General features: G+C 34.7%; 1 protein-coding gene across 1 annotated transcript; it reads left to right on the top strand.

Moving 5' to 3' along the window:
• The first annotated feature begins 1,274 nt into the window (after nt 1-1,274).
• On the top strand, nt 1,275-13,635 carry LOC128217933 (uncharacterized). The gene is made up of 15 exons (XM_052925398.1): nt 1,275-1,434; nt 2,061-2,195; nt 2,867-2,983; nt 3,341-3,499; nt 3,775-3,902; nt 4,087-4,246; nt 4,818-4,903; nt 5,015-5,171; nt 6,528-6,703; nt 7,202-7,313; nt 9,040-9,244; nt 11,574-11,667; nt 11,843-12,120; nt 12,462-12,576; nt 13,136-13,635. The coding sequence occupies exons 1-15, from the start codon at nt 1,347-1,349 to the stop codon at nt 13,259-13,261; spliced, it is 2,136 nt and encodes a 711-aa protein (XP_052781358.1). The 5' UTR covers nt 1,275-1,346; the 3' UTR covers nt 13,262-13,635.
• Nucleotides 13,636-19,237: the final 5,602 nt, after the last annotated feature.

Raw genomic sequence — 19,237 nt, 5'->3', positions numbered from 1 at the left:
CTCCACTTTAGGTCAAAGACACATTTAGAGGGCAAACATGAGCCTTATGCTATATATCTTAATTGTTTGTTGACATAGATAACAATATTAATTATCTTTGCAACACATCATAGTCCTGTTATATTGTGTTGTCTGTATATTACTTACTAATAAAAAATGACACATCTACAGTATGTGCACATCACATTTTCAATGTTTTTGTTCATGGCTTAAGGCTTTTGTACTGCCAATATTACAAATAATGTACATATATGTGTTTATTACATTTTGTTGTTACTTTTCATTACATCACAACTATAGCTAATGGCCTTTAAGGGTTTAACAACCTGTTTAAACAATAAGATCATCTGATCAGTATGTATTGCATTACTCTATTTCTAGTTTTAATGTTATCAATGTACAAAAATCCCCTTACTGTGACTGTGTGGTAAATCGCTTTTAAAATAAATAATGTAGGACTAAATTAACTTATTATGACAAAACTCCCTTGGTGTCGGCATACTTTGTTACCCAAGCAACACATGGCATGTTCTTATTCCTTTATACCCATCGCTTTAAAATTCCAGGGTAAAGAGGAAGTTACTGAGGTGACAGCCGTTGTTCCATTACCCTAGGACTATTGGTATGTTAGGGAGTCCGACCCACAAATAAGCTATATAATTTTAGTATATTTCGAAAGGTATTTAATTGCTGACAAATATACTAGCGGGATAAGAGAACTGTGTATCCAACAATATACAAGTTCGACATATCACCAGAAAAGGCATTTTTTAAGGTTGACTTAATTCTGAAAATTGACACAAGCTCTGTTAAAGTACCTTTCTGTATGATAGTTACATTTATTCTTCAAATTGTTGAGGTAAACGCCATGTAATCATTGAAAGGCTTTACGTTATTTTAGACAGACTTAGTCAAAATTGACACTTTCCCGCTTATATATGTCAAGAAAAAGTACGATACATAAAGTTATCACAGTTTGTATATTTTCTTTTTATTTCAATTGAAATTGGACGTAAATGACATATTTGGTCATCTTTTCATGCCAAAAAACTGATTCGTTATATAAGTTTGAACCTTTAAAACGTTTTTTGCAAACAAAACTCTTTTTAAATGCCACCAAAAAGGAATTGGGATTCAAATATGTACATATGGGTAGGTCTGATCCCTTAATGAATGCGTATTACCCCCAACAGTCACAACTCAATTTGTTATTGTAAAGTGGCATTTTGGTCAAAGGCTAAAGTCATGTTGATACTCAAGAGCGACATACAGATAAATCAAGTAATGGTTATATGAACGCTGACTAAATTACATTGATAACATTTGCACACATATGTGGGCACAAAATGTTGCCTTTAATTCTACTGTGTCTTTTTGTGAGCCCATTGTATGGTTTAAACGATTATTCAAATGAGACGTTTGCAGATCTGTTAGGTATGTACTACTTATATTTAAGAAAAATATAACACACCACTGAGGGTCAAAATACATTATAAGGACCGGCCAGTCAGCCACCGAAGGTGTATATGGAACGAGGCGTTAGCCGAGGTCCATTCACTTTCGGGGGCTGACTGATCGGTCCTTATAATGCCATATGGGCCGAAGTAGTGTGTTATATTTCTTATATTATACCGAACACTTTTCATTACAATTTAATATTTTTAAAGCGATTTAAATGTGTTTTAATGAACAAAGCTAATAATGTTTACTTGCGACAAGTTTTTGTCGTTGTGAAAATAGCAAGTCGCACTTACCAATTGTATGACTTCAGCGGTCCATATTACATCTTTGGCGAGGTCCGGACCGGCCAAAAATATAATATGTACCGCTGACGTCATTAAACTAGATTTTCATCAAAATACAGTGATATACGGACCGATCGAGTTTATATATACAGAAGGGACAAATTTATGTGAGGTATAATATATATATATATATGTATATTTATATTGTTTGAACACATGCGTATTTGTACATACTGAAGAAAGTGAAATCGAGTTCAGATTTGAAAATAATGATCTCTGCTCAAAAGATGGATTTTATTCTGTTTATATTTTCAGAATTAGCAGTGGACGACGATGCCAAATGTTCTGATACATTATTCGTCGTTCGCGCAAGTCTAGAGAGAGACGATCTGAAGGCATTCCTCAGAAATGTTACACACAAACACAGATGCGTATACCTTAAATACAATAGTGCGTTTCATTTGATCTACGAAAACTGCAATCTATAAATAAGTACATGTTCTTTACTATGCCAAATTGTTTTCAACGTTTCCAAACGCACACATCCAAATACGGTGAGGCGTTTTTGCATCGCCGTCAGGTTTAAAATGGCTGACATCCGGAAAGCTTTCTGAGCGTTGTCGCGATCTTGTGTTCAGTATGTGATCAGTTGAGTTATTGCTAACTTAATGTGTTTAAGGTGGATGTTTGTCATTTTATTCCCCAATGTCATTGTATACGCTGTGATGCAGCAGGGATAACAACTAAAACAAAAAAGTTAGCAAACTTGAGCGACTGTTAGCGTTCACTAAACTATTCAATAAAGATGGCGCTTAGTTCCACCGAACATATCATCATTTTAAATCAAGTTTCTTTCAATAAGCTCAGAGATATTTGCCTGATCACTCCGAAAAAATATATAGTACAATACCACGTATCTTTTCATCAACTAACACATTTAAGACAACAACATGTTAAGCAGACGCTCTAGTAGATGTTTAAATTGCAAATTATATACCAAAACATTAGGAAAGGATAGGGCGACAAGACTGTGTAATTTCATTTCAATCGCGAGTGTTTTATTCCAGATATCTCCTCCTAAACATACAGAAGTTAATGTAAGTATCTGCTTCATCTTTCAGGCCTTGGTGTCAGTGTCGTAAGATCATCTGACGTAGATCGCTTTGTCAACCACCTGCCAGGGACCGGAATACTTTTACATTCACAAAATAATCCAGCAATCGATGATACAGCGGACAGTCTGTTTCTTTTAAATAATATGTTCCCCACCTTCAAAGACAGATACTAATACATTAGATTGTTAATTTCGTTTTATGTTTTACCTTTTTTCTCATTTAATTGGTAACATTGCTTAGCATACAAGGGACACTGCAGTCAACAAAACTTACTTTGACCTTGTTAGTTTGAATTTTAAGCAAAGCTAATCGGCCATGCAAATCAAAGGACTCTTACCAAACCACACACTTTGAATAAACGTGAGATCGTTGTAACACTTATTTGAAGATATGTTTCCATTTGTATTACAACAGTTTTGTCGTATTAACATGTTTTTTTTAAGATATGCTATAGCATTTTGTATATTTATATCATTCCAGGTATTTCCTGGCTGGTTGGAGTAAAACATTTGGTACTTATACTAGAAGACAGCGAAAGATTTGCTATTTCTGAAAGATATGCATCGATAATGAACGCAATAAAGCAGACAGGAATAAACATAAGCATAGTAATGATGACGGAAGAATATTCTGAACTGGGTAGTTAAATAATTTACTTCTAGATAATTTGAACTTAAACGCTATCTCGCCCGAATATTTCCCCGCTTCAAATGGTAATCCGGTATTCGAACTTTCTTAGATAAGTATTGCCTGCAAAGGCACAGAGTAAATATGCCTTCCCAACCATTTCTGATATCCGTTTGTTGCATACAAAGTTTATTTTGAAAAAGATTATTATTGTTTTGCGTTATGTGGTGTGGTGGATATTTTTATCATTCGCTTATTTTTATGATTTTTTGACTGAATCTTTGCAGTCCCAAGAAGACGTGCTTCACGTTCCGCTAGCGGTGTGGAATTATACCAGTTGCTGGCTAACATCTCTGGCAACCCCGTGTTTTACACGAACAAGAATAATATGGCTAACGCAGTGGATATGCTCTCGGTATGAACCATTCGTATTAAAACATGAGAACATATTTGTGTCTACTTAAAATAATCAGCAATAGATAAATATATTTGTAAACAGTATATGCAATGATATCCTTTCAACAATTGCTCACTGTAAGAGTGTTTTGGTCAACTCACAATTGGTCTGTTTGTTCAGTAAGTTTTGTTTTGTGTTTTAGCAAAGTTTATCATCGTTTAGAGTAACACTTATGCGGTTTATATACACCAGACCAGCAGGATCTAAGTTTCCCTTATCAATAGACAACACATTGACTAAATTCGTCGTAAAAGTTCAAGCAGTTAGAGCACAACCAGTAATGATACTTACGAACCCTTCTGGTAAATACAACATTAAATTTTATCTGATTATTTACATTTTTCCTCTACTATGCTGTTCTGAAATGCTCATTCGGGCCGTGTTTCAAGAAGATATCTCAGTCGTAAGACTTAAAACATAGCTGCTTAAGAGTTCTCTAGTACACCCGATATGTTCCGGACAAAATCTTTGCTAAAATGCTTTGCTGAATGTTCCTAAAATACTTTTATTAAAACGCATTAACGCCAAAAACGGTGTAACGCCAAGAAAGTTACGATCTTGAGTCTTACGATTTTAATTGAAACAGGGCCAAGAACTGTTCTCAAACACAACTTGATTTTTTCTTTTAATATAAGAGAAATTAGAGGTGCAAGTTCAAGTGTCGACAATTTTAACCAAGACTCTGTTCAGTGGAATAGTGACAAGGCTTAACATTTCACTTAACGCCAGACACACTCAAAATATACAAGCAGACTAAAATATGCGACAAATAATTTTGTAAATAAATGTTTGGGTTACCGATTTGGATTGGTAACCGAATGTAGAGCTCATTAGGTATGAGTTACTACTTAAGATATGTACAATTTTGTTTAGATTTACCGTCCTCCATACGACCAACCATCATTGGTGAGGCCGCTTCCGGATCTATGGCTGCCACACTTGATGTTAACATTTCCCAGGTAAAATATTAAACTATATATAAAGCTTTTTTGTCGTATTTAGACTAATTGATGAATACCATTTATGATGCATAATCTGCCCGACACTTACATATTAAAACAACATTTCAGTCGTCTGATTATGGGCGATGGAACGTTATGAAAATGGATCCCTCCGTGTGGGATGTCACTATTGAAGGCGAAAGTCCCGTTGACTTCACTTATCAGTTTGTTGAACCGGGACCAAACGGTTTGGGACATTACCCCGTCCAAGGAAGACTCATTGCTGGTAACGTTTTTTATACGCAGTGCTTCATAAAACATCATACAACGCTTAGCATCGGATTGGTCTTGTAAAACTATAAAAAAAAAATGTTAAAAGAAATAACAGTAATTGAATACAATTATAAAAAATGTCCCTTGTAATATCCTTTTGCAATGGATATACGGCGCATGATATATATGTCATTTTCTGATAATTCATTTTTGTTGACTCTTCTGAAGAATTAGACTAACATTGATTCATTACTGTCAATGACTAAGAATGACTTCAAAATATTTATATCACACATATATTCAATGTATAAAATGAATGTGTAGAGCACCTCTCTTCGACTTCTTAGTCTTAAAATTAGTTTTAATGTATGTTTAATAACGGAAAAGGCAAACGATGTTCCTCTAGGTATGTGTCAGGTTACTATGCCACCTTGCAGATCACATGACTATATATCATATTGGTAAAGAATTTTTTTCTTTAATTATAAACATTTGTTTTTGTAGTTTAACCTAAACACGTTGAAGAATTTAAATTAGTTGATAAAAGAACGCATCAAAACACAGGAGAAAAACATTTAAACAAGTTAATATAGTTTATATAGATCAAATCCAACTAGACTCGCTCACAGGTGGCACAGATCTCTTCTGCCTACTTGGTAAGCAACTGAAACCAGTGTTTAACAAATAAGGACATATTTCGTTTTGTGGCTGCCGGTTTTCATGGCGTAACTGAATTATGACTTCCGCGGATGTCAGATTAAGAACGATAAGAACAGCGCTATAAATAAACAGAACCAAGCCCAGTACCAGCGATTTTACAGACAATGTTAGTAGCGAAAGAAAGATAAAAAAACGGACACCGCGTTCTCACCAATATCAATTCAATCACTCAGACCAGCAGGCACAGAGGAGAGAATAATTTTCGCTCATTAAAATATCACCCTTATAAAGTGTTCATCATTTATTCACTAACATATTGAAAGGCATGAAAGGCATGTGGAAACTACTAACCCATTTCTCGTACAATTATAAGCTAGAAAAAAAAATTATGTCGATATGCATTGTATAACTGTCTCCTTTTAAATAGTGTCGAGAAAACTTTTTCGAGAAATATAGTACGATAAGTGATGTTTTGTTTTATTAAATTAAGAGCATGCAAGTATATTGGTCAGATTAAATAGCATACTTAAATATTCTACGCCTAATTTGTTTCTCAAAGTTTTTGCCTGGAGAGTCTGACCGGTAATCCAAGACCGCATCACCAGATGAATGTTATAAACGAGAACGTACAACTCTACAACATACAACAAGTTCTTATATATATTAACATGCATTTAAAAGTATAAATATCACCATATGAATATTCCAGGGTCTACCTACAGGCTTATTATAAGAGTCAATAACTATTACATGCTGGACAAAATTTCGGTCGCTTTTCTGATGAAAAGAGACTCTATATTGCCAATAAGCTTTGGACCGCTTACAAACATTGGAGGAAGAAGTGGAGCGTCTTATTTTAGTACAAACATTACAATTCCTGAACAGGTATACATAACTTAATCATACGATTTCATATACAGATTTTAAATTGTTTATTACTGTAAAGATATCAGGTACGTTTTATTTTGAGACCTTTGAACTCACAATGTATTAATCGAACACGCATGAACGCTTAATTAATGCGCGAAGTGAGTTTTAGATGTCATTTTCAACAACAAAGGGAAATAAGTCTTCAGGAAAATACTTATTAAGGAAAACACTTACTATAGAGTTCCTGAATAAGACAATTTTTATTAAATGATAATATTATACGAAATGGAAACTACAGAACCGAGCCAAATATGTACTACTTTAAACACACAAATATAACACTTTCTATTTGATTGGAGTCAATTAGTGTCGCTCAGATATAGTGTCAGTCTTTTAAATTAAAGAACATATTTTTGTAATGGTTTACTACAATAATTATTGTTCAAGACCTATATACGAATGACAAGACTCCGTAGAAAACAAACATAGCAGTTTGCAACTTCCAATTTGCAGCCTTTTATGGTCGCTATTGAGGGTAGAGATAGAACACGGCACACCTTTCGTCGCACTGATCCCATTGAAATAACGCCGGTCACATTGCGACTCATCGTACCACCACTTACTGGTAAGACAGTTTCTCTCGAGTTTGACCGACGCTTTTACCAATTATTTTAAACCCAATGCCCAATGCCACAAACATAACAAAGTAATCTCCCAATTTCAACTCATTTTACCATAATAAAAGCGTATTATGATTCAAAATCTTCCATGATTTTATACCTTTTAAAAGCATAATTACTCGTTGCATGTGATGATAAAAAGACCCTTTGTCCATATTTCTAATACATTCCTTAATCCCAAAATCCTCATAAAGTCAGTGTTGTACCAATACCCAGCAAAACAAAGTAAGATTTAATGTATTCCACCACATGATTCTTCACAACCGTAATCATCACAAACTCTGTAATGAGACCAATCCGCTATTAAGACCATTTTTTAAAGTCCCATATGTGGTCGGACAAGATGTGTTTTACTGTACCATATTCTTATGTGGTAAAATTAGCTAAGACTAAGACTAAGATTTGACTCAGGTATTGTTGAAAAGCTTTGGCCTGGTCACACGAACATTACGACCAAAAGGCAACTTCTTTAAGACGAAAATATGAATTATGGCAAAGGTTTTGGAGGCTTCTCAGGATGACAAATCTCGCTATTATTACTACAATTTTCAATTCAAGTCGCACCTCAAAGTGGGTCGTTGCAAGTCTTTTGGCCATGCACAAAAGACTGGTTGCAAATGATTTGTTCGCTCAGAGGTTTCATTTGTCTCCTAGATGTTTCTAGGCGCTTTTATATGAAGGCTACCACTGTGCTATCGGTTTCGTCAAGACAAGCGTATTGACTCTTCTTCAAAGTTGTGGCGATCTTTCCGCGATTGAGCACCGACGAGGCGGTGATCGACCGTTGATTCATCGGCAACTGTTCTACTGTTGTTGTGTGTTGTTTTTTTCTCACAAGCGGCTTTTAATATTAATAACGTTTTGATCCTTTTCGATCAACACCTAGTCACAGACCAGTCCATGTACAGTCGTAATCAGTCGCAGATGATTCACTTTCTAGTAGCTTTTCGGTTTCAAGCCCATACACTGACACGTTGACGAATAATCACTGACAATTTGTAAAACCTATCGCTGAATAATCATTATCTTATTCCAAATATGGGCACAAGTGGTTTCACCGATCTCAGTGGTCGTCTGAGTTTCTAATAAATGGAATCAGTCGCAAGATGTCGCATCGCGGTCAAAATGTTGTCTGTACCAAGTTTCATTAAGGTAAATTGCTAAAAAGTGGTAAACATTTAATACAGCATTATGCCAAGATAATGGCTGTTTTTATGTCACCAGTACTTAAAATATTTCCGAAGCTTCGGTATTTGCGGAAAATCTCTTTCTAGCACAAAGTTTACAAAAATGTATGAATATTGCGAACACAGTTTTCAGAAGAGTTAGAACCAATGGATGTAAGTAACTTACTGACCCATGTGTGGCTAAGTTTAAATAGACAGAGCTAATGAACCAAATAATAATGTAAATAATCAAAGGAATGTGTATGCATTAATCTTCTCGATGATTTAAGTAATAGTCAAGGACAATAAACATGTTATACTGATATTAATCTAAGGAGTTTCCGGTCTGAATCAAAGAATATGACCCGAGGACACGTGCAGCTGTTAAAAACGCAATTTATGTTTTTTTAAGAAATAATATAATATGTATGCGAATATTATAATTTGTCACAAGTCGAATATAGTTTTGTCAACATGACTAATAAATGCATGTTTATACTTACAGATACGGACTTTTACGTCAATGAAACTTTAGATATTCCATTCAATGTCATAAATGTCGGAAAGACAGAACAAGATATAGATGTACAGATTGAAGATGACATGCAGTTTTCCTTGAATCCGAAAATACATTCATTTATAATAAAAGCTGGGATGAACGCAAGCGGGCATTTCACCGTCCGCGCGGGTCTTACACCTTGGGCTACAACGTAAGCAGCATTTAAACAAAACAAAAACAGTTTTCCCAAAATAAAACCTGGTTATAAGAATATATATACATATGTCTAGTCCTTGGTATAGATGAAACTTGACGTTTACATTGTATAACAAGCAATGAGTTATGACGCCATTATTTATTTCAATATTGCGCTCCGATTGGATAAGCGTTACGTCATTTAACCAATGATGTACGGCGATACAAAATTGAGCTATTCTTTTTAACAAACGTATGTTGTCGGTTACATTTCTTAAAGAATAGATACTCAATTGCAAGGGTTAATGCTAATTTTAATCATAAGGAATAATTATATTAATTGTAAATTGATCTCATTTTTTTCTTGTTGTGTTTATGCTGTATGAAAGCAGTGGGAAAATTGAGCAAATGACAAAAAGCGCCATCCCCCTCATGGAATTGTTCGCGTGCCCTTCTGCGTTCATACAGCATAAACGCAAGACGTCAAAGTCATCTATGTAGCAGAATGATTGACTTTTTTTACCATAGTTGGTTAAAAGGAAGAGGAATTGGAGACTTTTAGGAGTGCGTATAGAATATACGGTCAAGGATATGGTCATTGTTACCTTAAGAAGAAAAAGGGTTGGTACTGAATAACTTCAAAAACTTAGTTTGGGTTGACATATTGTACTCATACTTGGTATATGGATAGAGTTTATTGAAACCTTTCATAAGATTGCGTTTTGATTCCAAAGGGTCAAGGTCAATGTCAGTGTCACTTAAAAACATACCGTAGAACCTGAAAACCAGTTAAACCCTTTTGTTATATCTAAACCTTGAAGTTATTCGTAAAATAGAAACATGTTATCCACTGAGTCATATTTTAAGACCAGTTTTATTCCAAACACTCTAGGAGCTATTATAACAGTGTGTGTATACCACGTGATAAATTACGTCATTTATGCTACGTCGGAAGGCAACATTTTGCTTAAAATAAAGACTTAAATCAAAGATAACTGTTTTTATACTACACCATTTTAAATAAAACAAAGGGCAGTCTATGCCGCTTAAAGAGCCCTGTCTTTGTCTTGTACCCGAAGTTTCATAAGGTGATTAGTTTTATTAAACACTTCGACAAACCTGTTTCCAAAATGATGTTTTGACAATGCTCCGTCAGATGGCCGTATTGTGAAAAGGTTTGTCGAAGTGTTTTAAGAAACTAAACTTTCAATCAAACTCTGGTTAAAGACCGAAGGCGGGGCTCCGTAGGCGGCGTAGACTGCGCTATGTTTCATTTAAAATGGTGAGAAAATAGTGAAGTTATCTTTGATTAAAGTCTTCATTTGAAGCAAAATATTGCCTTCCGAAGTAGCATTATGACGCAATTCATCACGTGGTATTCACACACTGTATGGGGCTAGTCGGTTACCCGATATGGGATATAGGGGGCAAAGGAAACCATATCGGGTGAGAGCAACGCTCAAACCCAAATATTGTTTCAAGCGCCTCGTACATCCCATATATGGGGTTACCTACTAACGCCGTAACGTATATATCACGTCGACAACCTGTTAACATGTTTTAATGTAGCATTTATTCATCGGAATCGAAAATCGGACGCCATTTTGGTATAAATTTGGTGACCCAATATGGAAAAAATGGGGTCGCCGCGTGACCAATGACGTAGTGTCATTTATGTTGGAGGCGTGATATACAAATATATTGACACATACTGAAGTTCTCCTATCAATCATGGAATACCTGGTTTCGTTGCATTACGGCGTTTCTTGTTTTCATCTGTTTAATGAACATGTGACGTTTTTCAATTTTAGTGCGTCATTTTCTAGTGTTTTCAATTAACAAGCGTCCAAAATCAAAAAGTGGGCTAGAAGGACAAACACGAATGGTATTCTAAATTGCATTATCTTTCAATATTAGTAAGCGAAAAACATTTGTAAGGCCATACACATGCGAGTTTGTTGTTTACTTGTGAGCACATTTCATAATATATTTTATAAGAATCTAGCTGAAAAGATACTTGCATTTAAATGGATGATGTTACAAAATTAGAAATAGGGCAAAGCTCAAGTTTTTGGGTGAAATAATTTGCATTTTTATATACTATGTTTTATCAAGAAGTCACATGATATTGACACGTTGAAAATCTGATGCATTTAGGAATAAATGCATATTTATATTGTCATAAGATTTTTCGGAAAAAGTACTTTCAGTTGACCTACACTCCCACTACCACACACAAAAACACACTCACACACACTTGTGTTGCTGCAAAATTACCAGTTATAGGTTATCTTTGTTTTTCAAGCAAACTCAATGCTAACTGCTTGTTTTTTTTTTCTCTTAAGAACCATTACCATCGTCGCCAAGCCTTTTGTCCGGATAAGTACATTCCAGATGGGCCAATATTTTATCAGACGTCTTACAGTCCATGAGAAAAACGTATGCTGGTGTTTGTTTTACTTTATTTAAATTCCATGTAAATATGCCTACATTCAAATTTTTTGTCTGTTAAATAGTAAAGATTGTTTTCAAAATGCTTAAGCTAAATGTATATGATCAATAATTATTAAAATGGTAGATTATAAGTTGTTTGAAATTGCTTTTCAATCCCCAGACTTCACATCCATCGCCGGTCCCGGATTTCATGAATGGCAGTAATTCAACCGTATCCAGCCTGTCATTGGCAAAGACGACACCATCCTCTGCAACACAAAACAAACCTTCGTTAGCGTCAACTCTAACTCCGACACAATCAAAGAGTTACCAATCTTGTGACTGCAGTTCGGTATATTGGCGAATGTCTCTCGAGTTCGGACCAACTGGATTTTACTATCATTTTCATTCAGATAGTGCTACTGATTTCATGCGAAACGGAAACACGGTCAATATAACGTAAGGACAATGTGTGTTAGTGCATAAGCAATGAATACATTACTAGTTTTTGAATTGAATACAGTTGAAACCTGTAGGCTCGATGTCGCATGGACCGGCCAAAATACTTCAAGCTTAGCGAATAACGAGCCACGCGGGAATTCTTACAAAGAGGTAAATAAAATCGGTATTTCACATCCAGTTCGAGCCAACGAGGAACTCGAGCCAAGCGATATCGAGCCAACGGGTTTCGAGTTTATATTTTTCAGCTTATTGATTGCTGATAATGTAAGATGGTGTACTAATGTTGATGATTCTTAGGGAGCAACCATATTTCTGTCATAAAAATTCATGTGTTTCAGCTCCCAGTGTTGTCGCCAGATGATAGTAGTGGATAAAAGTGCCATCTCTGCGCACAACTGGCAGACACAAGTTTCGTTGAAAAACCAGACCGACGTAGCCTCCAGCAGATGCCCGGTATAAAACTGTCTAACGAGTTTCACTTATCAAGTCTGTCAATGAACTACCAACATAAAACTACTATCAACCGAGACTTAAATCCAACCGAGGCTACAATTAAACCGCGACTTAGTTCAAACTGAGGGAACAGTCAAACCGAGACTCAGATAAAACCTAGACTAAACCCAAACCGAGGCTACAATCAAACCGAGGCTACAATAAAAACGAGCTTAAAATCAAATCGAGGCTACACAATCAAACCGAGATTAAAATCAAACCGATACTACAATCTAACCGAGATTAAAATTAAACCGAGGCTACAATCGAACAGAGATTTAAATAAAACCGAGGCTTCTGTTCTGTTATTGTAGGTTTATTTAGCGCTTCCGAAAATTCTCTCAATGTGTATTTATATTTAAAAAGTTAACTTGCATAAGTTCTAATTATAAATGTTTGATTATAAATTATACATTTATTGCATCGTTATCAGATGACGAATAACCAAACATTTAGAATTATCAAAACGAAACTATTGTATGACAAGTTTTAAGTAAATCACAACGACTTATTCTTTCAGGTCATTGAGCCTACCACCACCACCACCACCACGACAACTACAACGACAGTCGTCACCACAACAACATCTAACGGCACCAACTCGACGACTCGCTCGTCTCAATCATCCACAAGTAGCTCGCCCTAAATGTTGTCGACCACAATTGCCCTGATTTTAAATGTGATTCTTATAAATGTGTGTGCTCTTCGACCAAAATTTTTAGTGATATGTAATGTTTTAACTGTAAAGATAGTAATGGAAATCTAAGATGATATAAAGGCGAATCGTGTTTGTTTAAGACTCTCCATAAGTTTCACTTTGTACAAATGTATTTCTTAGAACGTCACTCGCAAGTATAAATTAAACAGAAACTAATGTGGAAATGTGGTTATGATACTTTTACTTTAAATTTCTCAAAGCGATTTTAATATGTATTTATAATACGAATTAATGGTTACACACGATTTTGTTCAAACTCTTTTCTTGTTTTTATATAACCAGAATAAATTTATTTCTGCTTTCATCTGATATTACTTTTTTATGCGACGCTGATATTTGCGCAGCCATTACATCTTATACATTTGAATTGGTTTCTGTACTGAACAAAATATTGAATTTTACTTCTAGATCAGTTTAGTGCATTTATTTAAAAAACCTTATTGTTTTAAAAAAAAAAACTTTATTGTTTTAAAAAAAACGCAAGGTACTTGCATATCAACACTTATGATAACCAGTTGCTGAATACCACGTATTATTATGAATTGTATTACAATATATCACGCCTTTAGCATAAATGACGCAACGCCTTTGGTCCAGGACTGGTCATGCGGTAACACCATATTTTTCCATACTGTGTCACCAAATTTATATCGTACCAAAATGTCGTCTATTTTCCAATTCCGATAAATAAACATTTATACATGTAGACAAGTTGTCGACGTGAGATATATGTAAAATGGCGGGGTTTTTTTTTTCGATTCCGATGACATGCATGAATAAGTGCATGTGTTTTCATCAGCAGCATTTGTTATTGTTCACTCTGAGGTTTCTACCGAAGGCCATTCTATCAATGTCCTTTTCCATACCAAATAGTGAAAATACCGGACGCCGTTATGAACATTCCGTATCACCATACTGTCGTTTCTGATTCCGTATTATGCTAGTACGATGTGTAGTCTAGTAACTACTTTCGCGTCGCTAACAATAGTGTGACAAAAATAACTGGTTACACCAGCCAAATTTTAGATACATAACATTCCCTTATTTAAGTTACGCCACTAAAAGCATGTACATATTCAGGAACATGGTATTCGAAGAAACATAAGGATAAGAATGAAGCAGAGAACACTTCCGAGCTATCTAGACAACTAGTTGCTTGCCAATTCGAAGATTAATTAATTGAAACATTATCATACACATGATTAGCTCCTCAATACAAAAAAGGCGAATTCGCGTCATAGATAGTAATAGTGATTTACACACTAATTTCCCTCAGGTCTACATATAACGATCATTAAAATATCCTACGAACATTCACTTTTGTAAAATTACCGTTATGTCTTCATGAAATGACGATTGGTTTATACTCGTAAAATAAGTACTGTTCAGGCTTATTCTTTTATTGTACTGTGACATTCAATAATTGTGTAATTGTTAGCAATTTGTTTATTTGGCTGAGATATGAAACATTTGCTTCTGATTTTGCTCAAGCAAGTGAATTCTGTAACTTCTTGGCTTGTTTCGCTGGAGTAGCCTCCCTTGACTTCAATACACAAAAGTTCGTAACATATTCATACGCATAAGCAATTCCATGTTAGGACATTTGACAGATAGCAGTAAATTTAAATCGAATTAAAACCGAAAAAGAAAAAGAAAATCAATAAAAAGGTATATAATAAATAGATTATTACGATAAAACGTTTTTCTTATTTGTTTACACACCGAATTCGACCTGATACAGGCCACCAAAAAAGCGTCCTATCAAAATATCCCCTATGTATTTAAGAGCCATGGGTTTCTGGTTATTCTGTATCTCAAATGAGTGCGTATTATGTATCGAATATATTAAAGGAGTTCATTTTAAAACGATAAAAACGAGGCTCTGCTTAAACGTCTTAAATGACGAGTTTAATAAATTTGATACAAAATAAACACGAATTTGAGATTCTATTTATACATAATTCATTGACGGTCGAAATCTAGGTAAAGTTCAAGTTTACACGGACATTACCTCCGTGAATTGGAGCTACAAACATGTTGTACAATCCACAGGCAGCAGTTACGTTGACAGGACCTACCCTATGGCCACCCCCCTGTTAAAATATTTAGTAAAACAATTTTGTTCAAGACCAAAAATGATTGGAACATGATCATTTATCATAAAAAACATAAATATCAACCAAAAATTCCACTAATTTTTTCCCCAATGTTTACTATTATTATATAGTAAAGGTTGACATGTGAAGGCCCTCGTACGTAAGGTGGTTTTTTTTATAAGCAATAACTAACTTATTTTTCTACCAATTGTCTCCAAATAACTTTTCTCTGTCACAGAACATAATAAAGTTTCACAAAATGTACAAATGTCAATAAATCGCTTTAAAAATATTTTCATAGAAAGTATTCAACACGTGATAGTATAATAAAATCGAAAGTTTGTCATAAGATTATGGAACGTTTGTCGCAAGTTTAATTTGTCACACAGTTTGTTTTCACTTATAAAAACTCGTCAATTGTCTTTCATTTCAGATGCCAAAAGGTGGTTGAACAATTTTCAGCACACATTTAGGGGGTTAAAACAAAAAAAAATGACCATGAAGGCTCTTGTACAGCAAAGGAATTGTCAGGAAATTAAAAGAACAAATTTAAATAATGTTAAGCAGTAACCATTACAAAAAATATGTATTTTGTGAGCTTAAACGTCCTAAAAAGTATCAAATTCTCGCTTCCCTCATTTGTAAACAACAGACTGGCCGAAGGTTTTCCTTCAATAAATGTTTTATTCCGTCCTTTAGAAGCATGAAATAAAAAGCCGAGTGAGGCATGGTGATTGTAGAGCCGAATGCGCGCTATGATATTTTGGAAATATGTACTTTATACTAATAACCAGGCGAAAACATGTTCCAAAAATTCCTATTTCTTCATGGTTTCGTCGCCATCTTGCATATCAAGCTCCAAAACCTCACTTAAACCCTTGCAGATTCCGAATACGTTTATCTGAGGTTTTCATTCCGACACAAACTAAGTAGTATATTTCGTATGTTGTTGTTCCCCCAGCTTTAAATATTAGCATCGAATCAATCAAAATACAGCTGTTATAAACCTGACTTACGGTAGTTTTCCAAACTTTATCATAATCTTTTACCAAACCAATACGAACATAACAACAAAAACTTACCTGTTTAAAACCCATAGCCACGGTTTTTAAATGGGTCAGTGTCGTCGCGAATGAAAATTGGGCATTATATGTTGTTCTCTGAAACATTCATTTGAGTTACTTATAACATACCTCACCTTTACTTTGATATATTAATTTCTTAACGTTCACAGTCATTTCTTTCAAGCAAAATACAGGCTTGGCAAAACTCCACAATGAGTTAAAGGGATTTAACTCTTTTCAACTTATGTTAAGTAAACTCTGTATCGAATTTACTTCGTGTCACCAATAGGAAACAGAATCGACACCATGATGACTCAAGCTTTGGCTACCTTAAAGGATACTAGGACTAGAATTACGCACATGATTTTGCTAGGCTTTGGAAATACAGACCTTTTTATCTTAGGTTAACATAATTAAATTTAAATTGACAAAACAGGTATGCATTTACATTACACCCATCCAGGTTTACTATTGCTAGTAAATGGCCATCAGCATCATATCAATACGAGACCAAAGAGAGTGGCTGTCTTCACATAGATATGTTAATTCTCTCAACAAGAGGTGTTGGAATCACACACAGCGTCTCATTCTTATGAATGTGAGAGGGTGTTCAGGGCATGTCAGTCGAGCAGTCGAGCAGGCAGACTAGCGGCTTCTCTCCAGTCGAAGAAAAAAACACAATCAATTTTGAACCAGCAACACTATGATTTAGGTGGAACATTTAGTTGTTTTTTTCATTTGACTTAGGGTTTAGGTTAAGCCTTTGTTCATATGTTTTGGGATGAATGTTTAGCTTTGTCCATATAGTTTGCGGGAATGTTTAGCTTTGTCATGGTTAAGAATAATAGTTAAGCTTTGTTCATATAATTAGGGTGAATGTTTATCTTTTGTTTATATGATTTGGGGGATATGTTTAACCTTTTTTCACATGAATTTGCGGAATGTTTAGCTTTGTACATATTATTTTGGAAAATGTTTAGCTTTCGTTCATATGATTTGGGATCAATGTTTAGCTTTTATTCATATGATTTGGGGTGAATGTATAGCTTTTGTTCATATAATTTGGGATGAATGTTAAGCTTTTGTTTATATGATTCGGGGGAAATGTTTAGCTTTGTTCATATTATTTGGGATGAATGTTTAGCTTTTATTCACATGATTTGGGGTGAATAGTAAGCTTCTGTTCATAAAATTTGGGATGAATGTTTAGCTTTTGCGCAAATGATTAAGGGGAAATGTTTAGCTTGTGTTCAAATGAATCGGGGGAAATGTTTAGCTTTTGTTCATATGATTCGAGGTAATTGCTTAGCTGTGTTCATATAATTTAGGGTGAATGTTTAGCTTAGAACATATGATTTGGGGGAATGTTTAGTTTTGTCCATATGATTTAGGGTGAATGTTTAGCTTTTGTTCATTTGATTTAGGACCAATGTTTAGCTTTTGCTAATATGATTTAAGGGGAAATGTTTCGCTTTTGCTCATATGCAGTACGTGTACACCACTTGGTAGTTTACGCCATAAATGTTACATTGGTAGGCAATATTTTGCTTTGAATGATGACTTAAAACAAAGATAATTTTTAGTTTTCTTCACAATTTTGAATTAGCCAGAGGGCAGTCTATGCTGCATATTCATTTTCTTACCGGATTTGGATAAGGTTATTAGGTTTCTCAAAGACTCCGACAAACCTGTTTCAAAAATAACGTTTTGACCGTGCTCTATCAGGTGGCGGTTTTGTGAAAAGGGTTGTCAAAGTGTTTTAAGAAACTAAACTCTCAATCAAACTCTGGTAAAAGACCGATTGTTGGACTCTGTAAGCGGCGTAGCCTGTGCTAGGTTTCATTTAATATGGTGAAAAATTAGTTAAGTTCTCTTTGTTTGAAGTCTTCATTCAAGGCAAAATATTGCCTTCCGACGGAGCATTAATGACACAATTTATCACGTGGTATACACACACTGATATGTTTTGGAGAAAATGTATAGCTTTTGTTCATATGATTTTTGAGCAGTTTTTAGCTTTTGTTGATACGATTTTGGAGCAATTACTGGCTCATAAGATTTGGGGGGGATGTTTAGCTTTTGTTCATATGATTTGGGGGGAAATGTTTAGCTTTTGCTCAAATGATTTAGGGGAAATGTTTAGCTTTTGCTCAAATGATTTAGGGAAAATGTTTAGTTTTTGCTCATATGATTTGGGATGAATGTTAAATTTTTGTCATTTGATTTAGCGTAAATGTTTAACTTTTTTCATATGATTTGGGGGAAATGTTTAGCTTTTGTTCATATGATTCGGGAAAATGTTTAGCTTTTGTTCATATGATTTGGGGGAAATGTTTAGCTTTTGTTCATATAATTTGGGTTTAATGTTTAGCTTTGTTTATATGATTTGGGAGCAATTATCAGTTTTTGTTCATATGATTTGGGGGAAATGTTTCGCTTTTGCTCATATGCAGTACGTGTACACCACTTGGTAGTTTACGTCATAAATGTTACATTGGTAGGCAATATTTTGCTTTGAATGATGATTTAAAACAAAGATAATTTTAAGTTTTCTTCACAATTTTGAATGAACCAGATGGCAATCTATGCTGCTTAAAGAGCACCGTATTCGTTTTCTTACCAGAGTTTGATAATATGATTAGTTTTCTCAAATACTTTGACACACCTGTTTCAAAGATGACGTTTTGACAGTGCTCCATCAGGCGGCGGTTTTGTGGAAGGGTTTGTCGAATTGTTTTAAGAAA

This window comes from Mya arenaria, chromosome 14 (genome assembly GCF_026914265.1).
Source record: "Mya arenaria isolate MELC-2E11 chromosome 14, ASM2691426v1".
NCBI classification, from domain to species: Eukaryota; Metazoa; Mollusca; class Bivalvia; order Myida; family Myidae; genus Mya; species Mya arenaria.
This window is presented reverse-complemented; position numbering and strand designations above follow the sequence as displayed.

Excerpts from the sequence above, each read along its gene's own strand:
- LOC128217933 (XM_052925398.1), top strand. The coding sequence starts at position 1,347 with ATGTTGCCTTTAATTCTACTGTGTCTTTTTGTGAGCCCATTGTATGGT. Across the intron at positions 2,196-2,866 it reads CGTATACCTTAAATACAATA|GCCTTGGTGTCAGTGTCGTA; the intron begins GTGCGTTTCATT and ends TTCATCTTTCAG. Across the intron at positions 12,121-12,461 it reads GGAAACACGGTCAATATAAC|CTCCCAGTGTTGTCGCCAGA; the intron begins GTAAGGACAATG and ends CATGTGTTTCAG.